Source organism: Scleropages formosus, chromosome 14, assembly GCF_900964775.1.
Source record: "Scleropages formosus chromosome 14, fSclFor1.1, whole genome shotgun sequence".
Taxonomy (NCBI): domain Eukaryota; kingdom Metazoa; phylum Chordata; class Actinopteri; order Osteoglossiformes; family Osteoglossidae; genus Scleropages; species Scleropages formosus.
The window spans coordinates 27186885-27207401 of record NC_041819.1 but is presented as its reverse complement, the minus strand read 5'-3'; the positions used below and the strand labels follow the sequence as shown (position 1 = coordinate 27207401).

The 20517-nt window shown below is 51.1% G+C and overlaps 1 protein-coding gene across 2 annotated transcripts; it reads left to right on the top strand.

Annotated features, from left to right (window-relative positions):
- Positions 1–727: 727 nt before the first annotated feature.
- On the top strand, positions 728–17346 carry LOC108926877 (prostaglandin F2 receptor negative regulator-like). 2 transcript variants are annotated; one of them, XM_018739847.2, is made up of 10 exons: positions 728–756; positions 938–1028; positions 2775–3140; positions 3565–3975; positions 4882–5274; positions 7847–8263; positions 9816–10220; positions 10535–10642; positions 15911–16213; positions 16359–17346. In XM_018739847.2, exons 2-10 carry the CDS (start codon positions 956–958, stop codon positions 16523–16525), a joined length of 2643 nt encoding a protein of 880 aa, XP_018595363.2. In that variant the 5' UTR covers positions 728–756; positions 938–955; the 3' UTR covers positions 16526–17346. The 2 variants fall into 2 exon arrangements, with proteins under 2 accessions (XP_018595363.2, XP_018595362.2); XM_018739846.2 differs by having other exon boundaries at positions 734–1028.
- The last annotated feature ends 3171 nt before the right edge of the window (positions 17347–20517 follow it).

The following is a 20517-nucleotide window of genomic DNA, read 5'->3' as shown; positions in this document are numbered from 1 at the left end:
ACCGTTCAGCGCTCCTACACACACGGTGAGGAAATGACATGGTCGTTACCTTGTTCTTACACTCGCAGTTTACTCCATAAACACAGTAAAGGACACGAGTGACGGAAGTGTTTCCCGCCAGAAACGTTAAAATATCTGCGCGAGAACTGAGAGGAATTCTGGGATGTCTGGGATGTCTGCGCTCCTCTTCACTGTGTTTACCCCTGTACTGTGGTACAGGACCACACCTGACAAACACTGTAATCTTGTGCTGTCCCTCGGGGGTGTCCACGTGGGGACAACTGGGGATGGACTGGTAACAGGAACTTGGACACAAAGGTCACGGGTTCCAATCCCACCTCCAGCTGTAGTGCCTTAGAGCCAGGTACCAATGGAGGAATTTATTCCTGTCGAGTTGGACAGTGTGTGGAACCGGACACCCTTGGTGGGTTGGTGATCCATTCAGATCCGTAAAGAAAAAAGAAAAAAAAGTAACATTAACGTTGTCAGTTTCTTTGTAGAAAAACGAAATGAAAATGTTAGAAAAATTACAGTCCGCCGGTGTTACACTTCACTCACTGTTGTTCTCTTTGAACATTTTCTCTCCTTTTTTTGCTCGATTGTGTCCCACCTGTCCGCGCGCTCCCCACAGGTGTCACCTGCGTCACCGATGCCCCGCCCCAGTGGCCGGAAGGTGCGCGCGTCCTCGCGCTGTGGGCGTGTCCTCACTGCTCTTCGTGCGCGTGAAGGGAGCGAGAGTTGTGCACTTTTACCGCGGTAAGGAGACGGACAGACGGACACCCCCTGTCAGTGGATTGGCATTTTTTATTTTATTTTCCATTTATATGACAGTTGTTGTAACGCTATTATAGTTCCGTTTATTACTCTTCAGTTTATACGTGATTTATACTTTCTGTGTTTTTTTTTTTTTTTTTTTTTTATTTTTTCCCCGCTGAAGTCGCGCTCTGGGTCCGACATGACGAGTTCGAAGCCCGGATTCTTCTCCACATTCTTTTCCAGCTGCTCCTTGGTGTTTCTTCTCGCTGCCCGTGAGTCTCTGCACCCCCCCCCCGCATACCTGATATTGAATGATATTGTCAAGGATTAGATTAATGTTGTGTTTCTGTGATTTGAGGCTTGGAACCTTCAGCTCCTCCTTCCTTCCTCGTTTCAGGTTTATGGGTTTATGTCTCTCAGTGTCAATAACTGGGTTATGGAAAAGGAACTCATGTCCACTACCTGTCCTCACTTCTCTGCAAGGGACACGCTGACCCCCCACGTGTCCATTGGCTCTTGGTGTTGAGTGTGTGTGTGTGCGACCCCACACCCTGCTGGGACCAGCCAGTGTGTATAAATAACCTGTGCGCTCCACTTGTCCAGTTGAACCACAGCCAGTGGAGCGTCTTCCTTCCTGTGTGGGCCCTGCGGGGGAGTGTGTGTTGTACTGTAGTGTGTGTGTGTGTGTGTGTGTGTGTGTGTGTTTGTTGTACTGGAAACTGCACAGTCCCAGGCAGGATTGAGACACACAGGTCTTCCTAGAGCCCAGCCCCTGTCTCTGTCCCCTGCCTCTATTGTTGTCCGTCCCACTGTCTCTCTCACTGTCCATCTCCACTCGTCCCTCTGTCCCCATTGCTCTCCTTCTGTGTCTGCATCTCTGTCCAGAGTCCCAGTCACTGCTCTTGTGCCTGTGGAAACCTGATGTGACCCAGTGAGACCAGTCACCCTCTGTAGCTCTCGCTCAGTGATGGGACGTCCACTGGACTTCTACTGACCAATCGGCAGTCAGCTGTGCTGGTTATTAGCTCATATCCTCATATTTCATAAATGGCTTCATCTCACAGAGATCCTCTGTGGCAGCAGTACTCGCCTGGGGGGCAGTAGGCACTGATGAGCCTGACTCTGTGTGTGTGTGTGTGTGTGTGTGTGTGTGTGTGTGTGTGTCTCTACTGTATCAATCGATTCAGTGTTGCAATGCTCACAGGTGATTGGTTACACCACTTTTTGTGTGTGTGTGAGGAAGGGTGTGTTTGTGTATATACTGTATGTCCTGGGACTTTCCTGCCTTTCACCACACAGCGTGTCTGTTGATTGGGGCTCGGTTGTCACAGTCAGATGATGGCATTAAACCCTGTGTTTGTATTTCTGGGTCAAGACCCTTAATGACAGTGGCGTAACGCTCACAGTGGGACTCGAATCAGCAACGTTCTGGTCCATGGCTTTGACCACTGTGCTGCTGAAATGTGAGAGTTTGTCGCTTTGTGATGAGACCTGCTCTTCTCATGTTGGACCAGCAGTGACAGCTGGACCCTGGAGGTTCTATTGATGACAGTGATGGACTGACCGTGGTCAGCTGGTGTTGGTTCTAGTTGATGGTCCTGCGGTCAGTCAGTTCTCGCTTCCTGCTGAACATCCAGAACTTCCACACTGCAAAAATGATCTGGATCAGCCATTACACAACCTGTGTGTTTCGACCTGTGTGTCACATGAAGGAGGCGTGTCGGGGTCGAAAAGACCTTCATTGTGTTAAATCTGCGCACTTGTTCAGAAACTTTGACCAGAAGGGTTCAAATAGAATTGTGATCACTGGGGGGGGGGCAAGGTACTCTGAAGAGATGAGGAAGTGAAGAGCTTCACTCAGCAGTTGACTGCAGTGGGAGGGGCACAGGAGGGGCTGTACTGTTGGACCTTTGAGTGTCACACCTCTTAGGCAAATAAGCAATAAATAACGACGGACGTGAGCACCGGAGCAGGTGGAACAGCAGCTGAGTGACCGTCCCGCCTCTGTTTCTCTGCAGTGGGAGGCCAGGGGAGACTGGTGACCATCCCCAGGGGCCCCCTGATCCGCGTCGAGGGACAGTCGGTGTCCATACGCTGCAATGTGTCCGACTACGAGGGCCCCCTCGAGCAGGACTTTGAGTGGAAGCTCGTCCAGGGGAGCGTGTCCTACGACCTCGTTTCCACGATGGACCCGCAGTTCACAGACACGAGCTTCTTGGACCGTGTGACCAGCGGGGACCTCTCCCTGACACGGCTCTCTGACAGCAGCGCGGAGCTGCGGATCGGGACCGTGAGGACCACAGACGGGGGCACCTACGTGTGCAGCACCCCCAGCACCGACGTGTCTGTCAGCGGGAATTACGACGCTGATGTGGAGCTGAAAGGTGGGTGAGCCATGGACCGTTGAAACACGGTCATGATATGGTTGAGCCCCGAGCTCCAGCTGACAGGTGCACCACACTGACTGGTGGTACTCCTTGACAGCACTGACCACACTAAACTACTGCTCTACACTGACCACATTGACCACAATGACCGCAGCTCCCTGTGAGGACATGCTTCTTCTGAGCTGAGGGAAAAAACTTGACAGCTGCCATCTCGATTTCTTTTACCTCCACTGGTCTCACAAATCCATACATGGAGGGTCACTCTGGATGGAGACCTTAGGACATCCCACCCTGAAGGACTGAGGGTTCTGACCGTTGACATTGGATATGGGTTTAATGTCTTCGTTGCTCACTGGACAGGACATGCTATGAATTCGGCCACTGGTTGCACTGGTTTCTTTGACACATTTTCCTTCTGCAGTGATCAAGGACAGCCTACAGGTGGCACCAGTGCCCTCGCCAGCGCTGGTCCCAGAGGGCGGTCCACTGGAGCTTCGCTGCAACGTCACCCGGGTCATGACGGAGAACACCTACCTGTCCGTGACCTGGTCTGTCGGGAGAGGGACGTCCCCTTCGAAGGACATCCTGACCGTGGGTCCTGACGGAGATGTGGAGGTTGGGGAGTTTTACACCCAGCGGTACAGCGACGGGGGCCTCCTCCTCAAGCTGCGGGGGGGCGGGGCCTTTGGCCTCCTGCTGACCGAAGCATTTCCCAGCGACCGGGGCGAGTACAGCTGTACGGCGAGGGAGTGGGTCCCCGAGGGGGGCGGAGTCTGGCAGAGTATCCTGGAGAAGAGGGTGGAGCTTGGCCAGGTGGACATCACGCCCGTTGGTGCGTCACAGAGCGACTGTGTTACACCTGTGTTTGTTTGTGTAAAGTGTATTTTTTAACTGTGGAGTTGTTTAATTTCAGTTGCGCTAATCTGCTGAATGTGGGACCTTACGATACAAACCTCTGCAGATGCCACAGTGGTGGGAGGAGCTTGGCTATGGGGGAGGGGCCAGGTCAGAGGGGAGGGGCCAGGGCATTGCTGTGATCACTCCCCCTCCTCACACAGTTGCTCAGGAGACCCCAGTGTTTCCATGGTGTCTTTTTCAGTGTCTCCTCGACTCGCAGCGTTTAATTAAGACGGGAGGAATGTGGCCATAAGGACTGTCTGAGCGGCGGGTCGAGACCTTGCGTGGGGGGAGGGGGTGGACTCTGCACTTGGCAGCATTCCAGGTCTTTAACCATGAACATGGAGGCTGTCATCAGCGTTTTCTTTCACGCTATCCTGTCTGCTGCGCCGAACATTTGATGAATTAGTGTTTACACAATGTTTACCATGGTGTACAGCCTCATAAAATGTAGCTACAGTAATAATAAGAATATTGAAAAGACGCCTACATTCTCCCTGCATTTCAGTCCCGTTAACTGTGTGAAATACACATTTTTTCTGCTCCTCCATTCTTCCATTTCTTCATTCATTATCCGTAACCACTTCTGCACTACTGGGTCACCGTGGTCCAGAGCCTATCCTGGAAGCCCTGGTCGCAGGGCAGGGAAGGATGTCGTCCGTTCCCTGCTGTCCAGTGCTGAGTGGCTGTTTTTGCAAGAACTTCTGGCCTGAGTTTCTGCGTTTGGTCCAGAATAAACAGATGTCTTCGTTTCATTCTCAGTCTCTCGCTGCCGAGCCCCAAATCGATGCTCTTAGTCTCTTTCTGTTGAACTTCTCTTCCTGAACTTCCTGTGTTTCAGCTGCATCTCTCCTGGTCTCCCTGGAGGACAACACCACCCTCGACGTGGGCGAAACCCTCCGTTTGACCTGCTCAGTTGCCGGTGACCACCAGGTGGCACTCGGGCTGGAGGTCACGTGGTCCGTGAGCCCGACTCCCGGCCTGAACGGCTCCGGCGCCCCTCGGGTTCTGGGTGACGTGAACCGAGACGGAGTGGTGTCCAACCGGTCCGGTCAGGTGGAGCTCAGCCAGGCTGGCGGGGGCGTGTTCCCGCTCGCCGTGCACCACGTGGACCGGTCCGACTCCGGCTCCTACTCGTGTGCGGTGAGAGCCTGGGTTCGACAGAGCAACGGCCGCTGGTACCAAGCGGCGGAGAAGAAGTCTGGTCCCGTCCAGGTTCAGGTGACCATGACAGGTGAGTGCAGACGGAGAGCAGATGTTCCTTAGTGGTTGTTTATCATCTGCTCACTACAACTGTGGTCAAATTTATTGGCTGGGAGAAATTGAGCTGCACAGCTTTCAGGGATGGTGACCACCTTTCACTGCTTCTTGTTATGTCTCTCCTGGGTGCTTTTTGAGTTATGTTTTATGTTCTGGATCTTGATCCTGCTGTAGGACGGCTATGGATGGGGTAGGACTGTTATGTTGGGGTAGGACCACCATGTTGTGGCCCAAGCCCAGTGTGGAGCTGCTTCTCCCAGGCTCCCATCGCTCTCCATGGTCCATCGGTACCGTAACGCTCAATGACCTGAACTCCACTCTGTGATCAGAAAGCCTTCAGGCTGTTTGTTGTGGTGAAATTTCCTTCTTTCCTGTTAAAAAAAGAGACAAAAACAAAGGAAAGTGAATCTCCGTCCCTCTGTGGTCTCTACGGTTTTCTTTTCTGCTTTATTCCTTGGAACCGGGAAGGTTGGGAAGGATTGGAGCCACTGGTCCGATTCTTGATTTTACGAAGACTCATAAAAACCATTAATGGTTGAGGAAGCTGAACCTCCGGTGCTCCTGGGGCTCTGAGGAGACCTTCATCCATCACTGGAACTGGGCTAATGGCTCAGTGAGCCCAGTGTGGGCAGCAGGAGGCGCAGTGGTTGGAGCATGAAGGACCCCAATTCAAATCCCACCCCCTGCTGTAGAACCCATGATCGAGGTATTTTCCATGAAGTGATAAAGTAGTAGCTACCATGCTATATAGCAGGGTAAATCACTGTAATCCTGCTTTGGAGAAGAGTGCCAACTGAATTAGGGGGTGCGGTGGCGCAGTGGCGCAGTGGGTTGGACCACAGTCCTCCTCTCCAGTGGGTCTGGGGTTCGAGTCCCGCTTGGGGTGCCTTGCGATGGACTGGCGTCCCGTCCTGGGTGTGTCCCCCTCCGGCCTTACGCCCTGTGTTGCCGGGTAGGCTCCGGTTCCCCGTGACCCCGTATGGGACAAGCGGTTCTGAAACTGTGTGTGTGTGTGTGTGTGTGTGTGTGTGCCAACTGAATTAATAAAAGTAGATGCCAGCGACGTGGGTCGGTTCCTCTCAAGGCGGGACCTTTCGGGACTCTTCTCTGGACACTAAAAGATCTCCTTTCCATCTGGTTTGTTGCCATTGTGCACATTCTTGCCTGAACGTGATGCCTGAGTAATTGAGTTATCTACTTTACCGTGTTTACACCATACTGGCAGATTATCAGAAAAGCAGAAGGTGGTTTGCTCTGAAGGTGGTGTTGAGCTGCTGATCTGGTCAGACTGCTTTTCACTTCTAGATGTTTTAAATTCTCCTTTTGTTAAAGAAACAAAGTTTGTTTAGTGTGTGTGTGAAGTGTGTCATTGTCTGTGGTTATTTGAGCAGAAAAGGTCGTGTGCCGTGGTGTTGCGGTCACAGTTTGGTACATGGTGTCGAGTGAGATAAACCCCTGAGGAGATGCTGTGTAAGCTCTAACTAGACGGTTCATGAGACAGACCATGAGATATGAAATGAAATGGTTGAAGTGATCCCTAAGGTGGACTCTTGGATGGTTCTTGAGATGATTCTTGAGCCTGAGGGAGATCCCTAAATGATCAGTGAGACAGTCCATGAGAATGCTGCTGAGATGGTGCTTTAGATGATGTCTGAAACAGATACCAAGATGTTTCTCGAGACAGACCCTGACACGGTCCCTGATGTGATCTTTGAGATGATCCATAAGACGATCCCTAAGGTGGTCCTTCAGAAAGTCCTTAATATGATCCCTGAGATGGTCCCCATAATAGTCCTTGAGACGATCCTCGAGATGCTCCCCTGAGGCGGCCCCGGCAGTGCCTATTCTGCCGCACCCTTCACATTCCTTCCACTCTTGTCCACATAAAGAGTCGTCTGAAACGGTGCCGTTGCCGTGGCGTCAGGAGAGGCTTTTCGCCGGGACTCTGTCTCTGTGTTTTCCGTCCTGCCAGTCAGGGTGGACTTTTAATGAAGCTGGTTGAGGAGACGTGTTCTCATCTCCACCCGTGCTGTTTGCAGAGTAAGAGGATCTAAGGGCCGCAAGGGACAGCGGGGAGGAGCGGCGCCACCACCAGGCGTGATGGATGCGAGTGGGGGATCAGTTAGCTTTCCGTACGTGTCCTTCGTCATGATATTTGCCAAGAAAACACAGTGAGATGGGTGTTGCGGGGCGACGTGAGGAAAGCGGCCGCTGGAGACGTCCCCTAGCGAAAGAGGGACAGAGACGGGAAGAGGGCGCCCCCTCCTGCCCGGAGAGGCCTTATGGGTCTCTTACCTACATAGTCTCTTGATCTTGACTCCTTGGTCTCACCTTGGACACCTTTGGGTCACTGTGAAGAAGGTTCAGTTCTGGGGGGAGATGGTGAATGTGTAGGGACCTCCAAAAGTGTCCCCAGAGGGTGGGTTGTAGCTCCCCCAACAGGCAGAGCGCTGTAAATGCAGGTTTCCGTCGCCCTAACTCCCCCTGCAGAGCACGGACTCGTCATCTTTCAACACGTGTCTGTCCCCCCAACCCCCTTCCCACAGAGCCCAATTTCACAGTGACCTTGAGTGACCTGGTCACCCCGCGGTTCTCCGGAGACCCCGCGGAGCTGGCGTGTCGCGTGACCGGTGCTCCGCTCCTGCAAGACGGCCGCCTGGGGGTCACCTGGCTCCACGGCACCGGCTCCGACCCGGTCAGGACCGCCCGGCCCGTGGCTGCGCTGGACGAGCGGGGGGAACTCGTGGTGTGGGACGACTACCGCCCCCGGGTGGAGAGCGGACTCATTTCGCTGTCCAGGGTCAAGTCCCTCACCTTCAGGCTGCGTTTCCTGCACATGTGGGAGTCGGACCAGGGCGCGTTCCTCTGCGCCGTCTCCACCTGGACCCGTTCACGGGACGGGGGATGGGTCAGGAGCCAGGAGGTCCGCTCCAACAACCTCACGGTCCACTGGGAAGTCAAAAGTAAGAGTTCTCATCCACGTCTGTCCACCGCTGTTGGCTTTTCCTGGTAAAACGTGGTACAATCCACCTTTCCCATTAACACTGCACACGGGCGAGGACGGCATTTCTGGACCCTCTTCACTAAGGCTCGCTGTAGTGACCGCGCTCACAAGACCGCACTTAGATGCGACCCGTAGCCAACCGGTGCCGCTGACCCCCCACACCGATGGAACGAGCTGACGGAATGTGGCTGTGCTGTTATGTAAGGCCCTCCCGCCCCCCGGTCCAGCCCCACAAAGAAAACAAATAACCTACAAAGAAGCCTGAAGGGGTCTGTGGTGATGATTAACTGATGATCTGCTGAGTTCACCGATGAGTCTCTGACATCGTTACCGATTTGTTACACATTCCGCAATGTCTCACAGGTGATTCAGTTCAGCTTTGAGGGACTCACTAGGGGGCCGGTGTTTTTGGCGCCACCTACCTGGACCCACCGAGGCAGGAATTCAGTCCAGTTCAGTCCAGTTCGCACCCCGAGCCGAGTCGGGGCGTCTTTGGGTTCCGCCTCTTAAAACGCAACCGAGACCGAAAGCGTGTATTTAATTTCAGTAGTTTGTTGTTCCAGAGTCACTTTTACCAGCAAGTGGACCGCAGGAGACCGAGACCAGGTGAGCTATGCTATCTGGACACTACCCACAATCCCTCCCTTGGTGTTGCAGTGAGCGCTGTGTGATGTTTCCAGAACATTCAGACAACGCCGCTTCGAAAGCTTGTTTCTAACTTGTTTGCTTTGTAACTCCAAGGTCTCTCTTATCAAGAAGTGACAATTAAGAAAAGCTTAATGATACCTGTGGGGCCAGTAGGGGGTGTAGCGCTTGGAGATGCGAGCTGTACTTCCCTTGATCAAGGTACTTTCCCACAATTTCTCCAGTAAAAATTACCCTGTTGTATAAGTGGGTGAATCAGCGCAAGTGTCGGATAAATGGAAACGGACACCCCTCCGTTCATTCGCTCGCTCAACTCTGGCGCTCTCAGCTACAACAGCGTTCGGTAAAAATGCTTTGCAAGACTTTTAATACTTTTCATGACGTTTTGAGCTGCATCGAAAAAATTTAAACTATTTAAAACTGCTAAAAATAAAAACGCGTCATCGCTGCTCTTCGGTATCGACTCTTCGTCAATTCACGCCATAAATACGCGCAACGTTCCACATGTTATTGATCAGCGATGCTCAGGAACAGCAGACAGGAGCAGTAAACATTGTGGAAGTGAGTTGAATTGCGGCGGTACGGTATTCTACCGCACTGTACTGCTGTACTGTTTCTTTGCTCTTTGCTGCCACCTGTGGGCTTGTCACGCAACTGCAGGTCACATCCGCTCCACTGCAGGCTGCGGTGTTGGAAAAGAGATGAGTGTAAAAGGCAGTAAAAGCATAAATAACGGAGCTGGAACATGTTTGCATCTTTGACAGCTTGTAACTGAGACCTTAGTTGGTCGAGCTGCTGGCGTTTGTCTCAATTTGTCCCTGCGGTCGTGTCCCACGGTAACGTCTCCCGCTCTTTTCCTCCCGCAGAGCCGAGGCTCGGAGTCGTCGCTTACAGACTGAGGGAGGCCTCGTCAGCCGGGGCCACGTTTGAGATGAGCTGTCGGGTCATCGCAGAGAACCTGCAGGAGCCCAGTTACTCGGTTCACGTTCAGATGGAGCAGTCAGTGAGGAGCAAGACCCGCCGGATCGTGTCCCTGGGCCCCGACCTGGTCGTGCAGCCGGAGGACGGGGGCGACCAGGAGAGGCGAGACAGCGCGGTTCTGGAGAAGAGCGGGCCGGCCGAGTTCCGCTTCCGCCTCTATGGGGTGCAGGTGTCGGACCGCGGGTTCTACTCCTGCGCCGTGACGGCCTGGACACGTGACGCAAGCAGGAACTGGACTAAAGCTGTCAGCTCAGAGTCCAACAAAGTCCAGATTGCCTTCGTCCACACAGGTAACTTTCTGCTGGTGGACAGTTGGACAGGTGATACAGCTCGGGAGCCCTAGCTCCTCCCGCTGAGGACACACTCCTCCAGCCCTGTCTTTGGACACTACAACATTTGTCCCAGGGTTCTCCGATGTCCACTTCCTGCTCGCCCTGCTGGAGCGGTGTTGGACACTATCGATACTCCCAAGGCACCATGTTAATCCCCATGTTAGCTTTGACGCTCATAGTGTTTCACAGCACGTTCTGCTTGTCCTGCTGTCCATACACCCCCCCAATTGTTTACTGTTGAAACCTCTGACTCCCATGTCCCTTCTGTCCAGGTCCCACGTTCAACATTTCCATCCATGCTGACACAACCAGTATCTACCCTGGGGAGACCACCAAGATGGACTGCATCCTGGCGGTGTCGGGGTCCACACCTAATGCAGGCAAGTACACCGCCCCTCGTTTGAGACAATGACTCCCCCAAAAAACAAAACATCACTGTTCAAACTCTTTTGATACCCTGGAGTATCTTCTGTGAAGGCCTTCTCATTGCAGTGTGTTTCACATCTCGCAGCTGTTTCACATGTTTCTAGTTCCTTGGAAGAGATGGGCTTACACTTGTGGAGTGCGGTAACTTTACCGGGACTTTACTTTGTGCTGAAGTCAAGTCCACATTTATTCATATACATTTTTCCAAAGGCATGTAAAGCAGAGTACAAAAAATGCATCGGCAACAGGAAAAAAAGCTTTAGTCACAGACACTGGATTATAGAACTTGTGTGTGTGACACCACCATGTTTCTGGTTCACATCCCTCCGGTAGCTCCTATAGAAGTGACTTTCAAACAGCAAATACACAGTTAATCATAGCAGATGGTGTTAGACTCCTTGATGGAGCTGTCAGGAGATCACGAGCGAAGTGGCTCTCAAAGAGATGGGTTCTAGACCCTTCTTCAGTGTTTGGAGAGATTCAGCAGCTCTGAGGGACACAGGGGACTACGGAGGCTTCCCATGTATGTTGTCACCAAGATGGACTTTGGTTGTGGCGGAGCAACTCTATGGCGATTGCTTCATGGTTTTCTGATGACCAGCAGCCATTGTGATTGGCTAGGCTGCGCAGATGCCACGCCCACTCTGCTGTGACTTGGTCCCGGGTTCCACGTGGCACATGACAGCTCCCCTCCATTTAGTTTCCAGAGCAGGCCTCAGCCAGAGTAATAAGTCCACTTATTTGGATGTTCCAGACCCCTAAGCAGCAGGAATTTGCTCCTGAATGAAATCCGTTGTGCCCTTTCACTCTGGAGTTAATAAAAGGTAATAAAGATTCATTCATTCATTCATTCATTCATTCATTCATTCATTCATTCAAATTGAGATGACTGGCTGTAGGGGGTGCGGTGGCGCAGTGGGTTGGACCGCAGTCCTCCTCTCCGGTGGGTCTGGGGTTCGAATCCCGCTTGGGGTGCCTTGCGACGGACTGGCGTCCCGTCCTGGGTGTGTCCCCTCCCCCTCCGGCCTTACGCCCTGTGTTGCCGGGTTAGGCTCCGGTTCCCCGTGACCCAGTAAGGGACTAGCGGTTCTGAAAGTGTGTGTGTGTGTGTGTGTGTGTGTGTGTGTGTGTGTGTGTGTGTGTGGCTGAAGTGTGTGTTGCTATGGAGCTAAGCGGTGCCAAATAAGTGTAAAAGTGAAAGTTCAGCCATTCTCTGCGCCATCAAGGCACGGCCTCGGGGAACGTGTATCCTCGGCTCTGTCTCCCGGGGGTTGGGCTTGCTACACTGAACTCACACACACACACACACACACACATCTTCAGAACCGCTTGTCCCATACGGGGTCACGGGGAACCGGAGCCTAACCCGGTAACACAGGGCGTAAGGCCGGAGGGGGAGGGGACACACCCAGGACGGGACGCCAGTCCGTCGCAAGGCACCCCAAGCGGGATTCGAACCCCAGACCCACCGGAGAGGAGGACTGTGGTCCAACCCACTGCACCACCGCGCCACCGCACCCCCTTCAAGGGGTCGCGGGGAACCGGAGCCTACCCGGTAACACAGGGCGTAAGGCCGGAGGGGGAGGGGACACACCCAGGACGGGATACACTGAACTCATAAAGTAAAATTTACCGCGCTGTATAAGTGGGTAACGCCACACAAGGCAAAAAGTAGCCGAATAAAAATTAACGTGTGATCTGACCGTAATAATTCATATCTGGACACGAATGGACATAATGCAGCTAAACGCACTGACGTTTATTCTTGATGCTGTTTCCACCTCTGTGCCCATATTAGAGAGATATTAATATACACCCCCTGTAAACGATTATTCTGTACTTTTGCACTGGTTGAATATTATTTATTTTCTATTACTTGTAATTTAATATTATTTATTCACAGCACCTCGTTCACCATTTGCTGAAACATTGTTGGTGTTCTGTATGTTGAATACATCATGTGTAAAAATGTTCCTGATCTCCAAAATTATGTTTTCCCTGTGAGCAGCTCAGTCTTGTTCATCGCTTTGGAGAAAATTTGCCTCCAATTAATAAATAAATGAATTAATAAATAATGCGGAGCGTTTTTAGATTCAAGAAGGCAGGAAAAGACGAGTCCCTCCGGTCGAGGGACACACGTTCTGTGATACATGTGGTCGGCGCACGACTTCCAGAGACGCGGGGACGAGCGGCGCCGGGGCGCACAACGGCGCCGGTACACCTGCCCGCAGGTGCCTCGGGTGTGACTCGGGTGTATCTGTGGGTTTGCGTCACTTTCCCACGGCACTCATCCTGAACAGGTGTGTGTGTGTGGCTGTGTGTGTCACCTGGAACCTTCTGGTCTCTGGTGAAGGCTGTGTTGTATACTGGCTGCTCAGGTTCAGTCAAGGGGGAGGTGTGTGTGCGTGCGTGTGCGTGTCGTCACAGAAACAAGTCCGTACACACACACACCGCTTCTAGCGACAGCGTGGAATTACACAGGATTTCATTAGTGCTCCAGCAAGAACACTCGCAGGATGTGCGTGTGCATGTTTACGTAGCTGCGAGTGTTTATAGGCTCAGAATTCCGAGAAATGTGAAACATCAGCGCTGAGGTTCTCGCGGACAGTCCGGGTTCGACTGCGGATCTGCGCCATGGATGTGACTCGGAGCAGCTGGGCTGGATCTGCAGCGTGTGTGTGTGTGCGTGTGTGTGTGCGTGTGTGTGTGCGTGTGTGTGCGTGCGCACACGCACGCACTGACAGGAGGGTCCTGGTACAGCAGGGTTTCCAGCAGGCCTGCTCTGATAAACACCTCCAGCTGCATCTCTGCTCTCGGTAACTCATGATTTTACTATGGTTTACTATGATTACCACAGATTTATGGATCTGGATGTCACTGCTGTGTTTCCAGTAAACTCACATTTATATTTGCTCAGTTAGCTGATACTTTTCCTCCATTTATGTAGCAGGGTAACTTTCACCATATCAGTTCTGGGTAAGCGCCTTGCCTAAGCTTACTACAGCTGGAGGTGGGATTCAAACCCAGCTCTGCTGAGTGTAAAGGCAGCAGCTCTAAGCGCTGCCCCGCCGTCCCTCCCCGCCTGTCCTCTTTGTCCCGTCTCCTCGTTTGCTGCTCTTCCTGCTCGAGCTGAAGGTGCTGCTGAGAGATGCCTCTCGACGTTTCCATGGAAACGGGAGCCGAAAGGTTGCTCTCCGAGAGCGACTCCGTGGTCCGAAGCCTCTTTGGTCGCAGCGAACGCGACCCGACGCCGTCGACTCGGCTCCTCGTCAGCGGGGGATGCTGGGAGATGGGGGGGCGGTGGTGATTTGAGTGGTGCTCGGAAGTGTTTCATTAGAACAGCCTCGGGGGGGGTCAGTAGTCCAGTCAGATCACTGCGTGTTCCTCCCACCTCCCTGGAGCTCATTACCAGGCTAACGGGGGAGGTGGGACCAGTACATCAGTGGTTCGCAGCCCGATGCCTCGCGGACCCTGAATATGGTGTTTATTAATATGTTTTTGCTCCAGCTGAGCTCTGAATGAATCTGAAATGATTCAGGATCTGATTGAAAGGTTCAGAGCAGGTGGCGCAGTGGTTAGTGCTGTCGCTTTGAGCCTGAAGGCTGTTGGTTCAAATCCCACCTTGGATCAAGGTACTTAACCCTGAACTGATACAGTAAACATTGCCTACCTGTATAAAAGGGAAAATCAGTTGATTATCCAACAAATGTCACTTTGTACAAAGGTGTCAGTTTAATCATTTTAACCAAACACATTATGAGAAGAAAGCAGTTTTCATACCATATTTTCATTGGTTGAAAAACATTTTTTTACACCATTTAATTCTGTATAAAAAAATTTAATATTGAAGCACATTCCAGTTGCTGAATGTATTTACACTGATTTACCACCTATACTGCACGGTTATTCTTACTGTATCAGTTCAGGGAAAATACCTTTATAAAAGGGACTTCAGGAGGAGGTGGGGTTCAAACCTGGGTCCTTGAAGGTCGAAGATGGAGGCTGAAACCACTGCGCCCCCTGCTGTCCAGTGAACCACGGAGGAAGGAGAATGAATGAATCATTAATGGATCAATTAATATCTACTAGACTGTGAAATAACTGAAATAATTACTGTAATTTTACTGTAGAACTAAGAGACGTGTTTGAACTTCTATGATCGCTGATATTCCTTGAACTCAAGTTCAGTTAACAACAAAAACAAACCGAAAACAGTCCTCGGGCGACACCTCCAATTTAACGATATTACACATCAGCCCCGAACCCGGTCACTTGTTCTTGTTGAGCCGTGGTAAAATGAGGTACGCTGTAGTAACGGTGAAATTTCCGCGGTCGCTGCAGAGCCGTTGGGTCTGATGTGGTGGAACCGGTCCTTCTTCCGAGCGAAACGTCCCAGCTACGTGCTCTCCGTTACGGTCCTCCGCACCCTCCTCGTCTCACTCGCCGCGCTCCTCTGTATTACGCTGGGGGGTTCGTGCTCTGGGTCACGACTTGCTCGCTGACCTCCACCCTCCCCCAGGGCGCTGCTGTCGAACCCGCGTGGTGGATGGCCGGAGGCTGCTCCTCTCTGGGCTTCTGGCCGATACGGTGGAGTTGGCGGTCGTGGTTTAGCGCCGCCCGGTGGCCTCTCGCAGGATTGCTGCACTTGTGGTGTTTTTACGGTGAAATCACTGCCTCTGCTGGAGTCTCTTCCTGAGTGGGAAGAATCAGAAGAGAACAAGAGACCACATGATTTAGGGCATTGATACAACACACTGTTTATGTATGTATGTTATTTACCAGATTGTGTTTATCCCTCAAGCCAACAGGACTCGCCTCAGTTCCGCAGTGTTTACAGCTCTCGTCTCCTGTTCCCAGGTGTTGGGAGATGAGGGACTTGGTAGATGTTTGCGGGATGAATCAGTCACTAGTGTTGAACTGGAGTCTGTGGAGATTCATTATTTTAAACTTGTTGCAATTTTAATGCAGCTTAAATCTGAAAAAGTTACAAAAAAAATCTCTTTTTTTATTAAAACTGTATATCAGATGTTTGGAGTATCTAACCTATAAATAAGTCGAGGGACATCGTCATCATTAACTGTTTACTAATTGTGAATTTGTGGTAAGTGACTGGAGTTACAAACAAACCTGATTATGAACAGACCTTCTCCTAACGTGGGAACGTTCCGGAAGGTAAGCGTCAGGCTCACCGCGACGCCGATTTGTGTCTCCGCCTCCTGCAGGTGACATTTTCTACGAGGTGCAGTGGTACCAGAACCACTTTCGAGTGGATGGTGGCGCCGCCCTGCTGGCCAGTATGGACCGCTGGGGCGTCGTGAAGAAGAGCCCCAGGAACAGCAGCAGCGACTGCAGCCTGGAACGCGTCTCGTCGCAGGTCTTCAGACTCAGCATTCACAACACGCAGGACACGGATGCCGGCGAGTACCGGTGCCGCGCCGCACCCTGGATGCGCTCCTCAGCGGGGACCTGGACCCGCGGTCAGGACCTCTCCTCGACCACGGTCTTCCTCACAGTCCGCTTCGCATGTCAGTATGCCCTCGGCACGATTTGACAGAGGTTCAAGTGTGAGACCAGTTTTGTGTGTGTGTGTGTGTGTGTGTGTGTGTGTGTGTGTGTGTGTGTGAGAGAGAGAGAGAGAGACCTGACATGTCCCTCTGTGTGCGGTTCCAGTGTGGGACTCCATGAAGATGCCCCTGCTGTACGGGGCAGGTGCCGCCCTCATCGTGGGCCTCTTCTCCCTCTTGGTGGGCTTCGCTTGCGCCCACTGCTGGTGCCGAAAGGTCGCGCTGGTGCCTCGCCGCTCCCGCAACCACCTGATGGTCCAGGACATGGAGTGAGGAGCACCCCCTCGGCCTCGCCCACGCCGACCGGAACCCCTCCGCACAGCCGACGGCGGACCGGAGCCCGGGAGCAGGGCGGGGCATCTGCTGCACTGTCGCGCCCGCTGAGCGAAGAGCAGTCGGAGCAACGGGTCTCAACTCAGGAACTGCTGGACGGAAAGTGGCTCCTCTGACCAAACGGCTGTTTGACACCTAGATCTTATGACTGTGAAACACACCACTGAAGCTGACATGGGGCTCGGAGGAATTTGGAGATGATGAGGAGATGATGAGGGGGATGGAAGGAGAGATGATGGCAGAGATGATATGAGCTCATGAATTCACTGAGGCTGGTGATGCCGGTCTCTTCAGTACCACGTTCCCTGTGAGATGTCCTGGTCCTGCTGATCCTCCTGCTGGTCCAGTTCCAGGTGAATATGGAAAACGCTGCCAGCTGATCCCATAGCTCCAGGAGTGCTGGTTCCCTAGGAACCCCTCCAATCTCTCCTGTTCCATGTGACACTTGTAGAGGAGTCCAGGTCTGAAGGTCTGAAACTCCTCATGTGGCCCAGTGTGATCCGTCATCATCTGTCCTTCATCTCCTGTGTGGTGAAAGAACTTTAGATTTACAGTGTTACCTGCTGGAGTGAAGTGAGGCCTGCAGTGCATAGCCGACTTTTTTGCGTGCGTGTCCGTCCGCACATTCCGTCCTCCTTACACACACACACACACACACACACAGTCCCTCGGAATGTAGCTCATGTGTAAGCGACCTGCTGACCCTGGATGCCTCCGGTGCCAAACTTTTTATTAGAAAGGCTGAACTCTTTGTTTTTATCATCTACCTGAAGTTTTTACTGTTTTAAAGTTTATAAACACAGTTTTTAAACTGAATATTTGGCTGTTTCTCTCTCTCTCTCTTTCTCTGCGTGTGTTTCTGGGGTGATCATTGACCAAGATTGTCCAACAGGAGGTTGCTGCCAAAACAGATGGGAGGAGCCAAAACTCCACCTTGGCCCTGATCCAACACCCCGCTGTTCTCCGTATTTGGTTCACTGAGGGGTTCTGAGCAGAGGCGGCCGTTAATATTTCTCTCCCAGCTGTTCTCCGGCTGCTCCTTGAGTTCAGTAAAAGTGGGTGGGCGAGCAAGCGAGCGAGGGGCTTCCTCTGTTGGGGGCGTGTCCTCGTACCCTCGCCGCTACTCCTCTGGACCAGGACCCCCTCCCCCCACAGCTCCTTCACAAACTTCTCCTGGATGTTTATCCCAAACTTCTTACACATTTGACCATTTTCTCCATCCATCCATCTATTTTCTTTCCTGCTGGTCCTACTGGGGTCCCCCGCAACTTCCTCCGCTTGGCTCAGAGTCACTATTTGATCAGACTGTCGGCCAGGGATACGAACAGGGTGGAGGGAAATTCCACTTTGTATTTACCCCCCTCCTGGTAATTTCTGCATGACAAGTAAAAGTGTCTGTATTCACTGGTTTTATGGTCAGGAATCTGCACCCTGCTCACATTTTCTCCACATATCCTTTGCCTTTCTTCCACTGGACTGTCTGACCTGCATGGCGATGCTCTCAATGACCAGCAGGGGGTAACATTCGCTTTTCAATGGTCATCGTGTGTGTGTGTGTGTGTGTGTGTGTGTGTGTGTGTGTGTGTGTGTGTGTGTGTGTGTGTGAGAGAGACAGAAGCTGAAATTGAGCTTTAAACATTGACTTACAGGACAGAAGCATTCAGTGTTTCTTACTGTTTTACTGTTAAACATGGTCAACTTTACAAGAAGACAGACAGGACGGTTCAGCAGCAGGAACTGGGGTGTGTCTTGGAGGTTAAAGGTCATGGATCGCCATGTTTGTGCTCTACATGTGAACCCAGCGGTGTATCTGGTCACATGTTAAAGACTTGTGATCATGTCACACCTGTGAAGAAGAAGTAGAGAGAGATCGAAGCCCATGGACACAAACAGCTTTTTTCTTTATTGCTCAGGATTCTTGAGGCCAGATATATTATCCTGGAGACAATGAGAGAAGTTCAACAGCAGGCACTGAAAGTGTGACGTGAAGCAGAGAGCAGAACTTCACAGGCAGGACCATCAACTAGGAATTCACTCGTAACCCTGAAGAAGCATTGAAATGGACACAATGATGTGACGTGTAGCTATGAAACGCTGTTGGAGGAACTGGACTCTTTGTGCTTCTGCTCTCAGCAGTCGCTCTAGTCCAACATGACCTTCTGCTGAGGGACACTTTGACTGAAGGTACAACCAACAGACCTCTGTGACAGATACAGGTCCTGAACCTACATGTCATGGTATCTGTTTATTAATTGAAAAACGTATTTGTCTGTTTTTAAAAATGAGCTTTGATGATCTTCATCTTGTTTTATGACAACAACTTGCAGTAACAGCCACGAGAACAAGCAGCAGCATCTCAGAGACTCCAACGATGACAACTGTAATCAGTCCAGTGGAAAAACCTTTAGAAGAAATAATTTCAGACAGTAAAAGCTGATAAATCATCCTACCTTTTAATATTTCAAATCATTCTATATTTTAATTTCGAGATCATCTGTCAACAAAAGTTAGAGAAGGTCATCAAGTCCCAAGATGAGAAATTAGTTTTTCTTTTTTTTTTAAAGCTGTCGAGTCAATGTTGTTGAACCACTGACCTGGAAATAAGTCCATCTCAGTGAGAGGGTCACTGTGCTCCTCACTCTTAGGGTTACTGAACACACAGGTGTAACTTTTACTCTGCTCTCCACTCTTCTCCACCATCAAGGTGTTTCCCTCCTTTACAGTTTCATTGTTCTCTTTCCAGGAGTATTTGGTGTGTTTAGTCTCCTCTCCCACACAGGTCAGGATGCACTGGGTCTCGTTGCAGGACGTGGTCACAATGGGTTTGGACACAGGATCTGTAAGAAACAAACATACTGAAGTGTCCTTAAAGAAAATGAGAAACTTGTCTTAATTTTCTTTTTCAGGAACTCATTCCATTTGCACACATATCTATATATATTTTTTATATGTGCCTTTCATTATCGTGGTGCCCATCAGTGTGAACAGCAAACAACAGAGCGCACCGATGGTAATCCCTCCTACGCCAAGAGTTGACGCTGTTGACGTGATGTGACCACGTAGGTCAGGAGATGAAGGAACTTGATCTTCTTCCGAGAGTTGAGCGTTCACCCCCAGTTTCTCCCCTCCACACTCAGGCCAGCTGGTGACAGTCACGCACCTTTCCTTGGTCTATAACCTTCTTGACCTTTTGCCTTCTATAAAGGCCAAAAAGTGCTCCAAGAAACATTGCTCATTGAAACCCCATGGTCTTCCAAGGTGCACATTATTCCTGATGTGAACTTAAATTTCACAACAGTAAGTTATGATTTTTGTTTCTGTAGCATTGCAGGTTTTTACAGGGAGGAGCTGCTAACCCCACACCCAACCCTCCTCCTTTTGCATCCAGGCTTTGGACCGCTATGGTGAAGTTTACACGAAGGAGATGGGATACACCTGGAGACAAGTTGACAGATGCCTGGAGAGCTCTTCTCGGTGGCCTATGACCCAGGAGGGGCCAAAGGATATTAATGTGGCCTTTGAAGGCTGCACAGGTTTAGTTTCACTTTCGCTTGTAGTTTTCCTCTATTTAAATATGCCACTTGCTATCATTTTTCCTCTGCTCCAAATTTTTTATTGCTGTTTAATAAAATATAGTATAAGTATTTTCCTTATCCAGTTACTGAAATTATCATCAGTATAATCACTAGAGTACTTGATTACTAAAACAATCGGTACGTTGCAGCCCCAGTGTCTCTGAAAGAGCTTTGTAGGATCTCCACTTGGACACCAGAGCCCTTCTTCACTCTCTTGTCACTTTCATCCACATTATTTCACTGTGATACAGTCAATGAAAATTAAACACTACACCGTGAATGTGTTGTTTGAATTTTCACAGTGGAGTCACATTATTCCCAAACCACACGGTAAAAGTTCATGTTGTGTAAACTCAC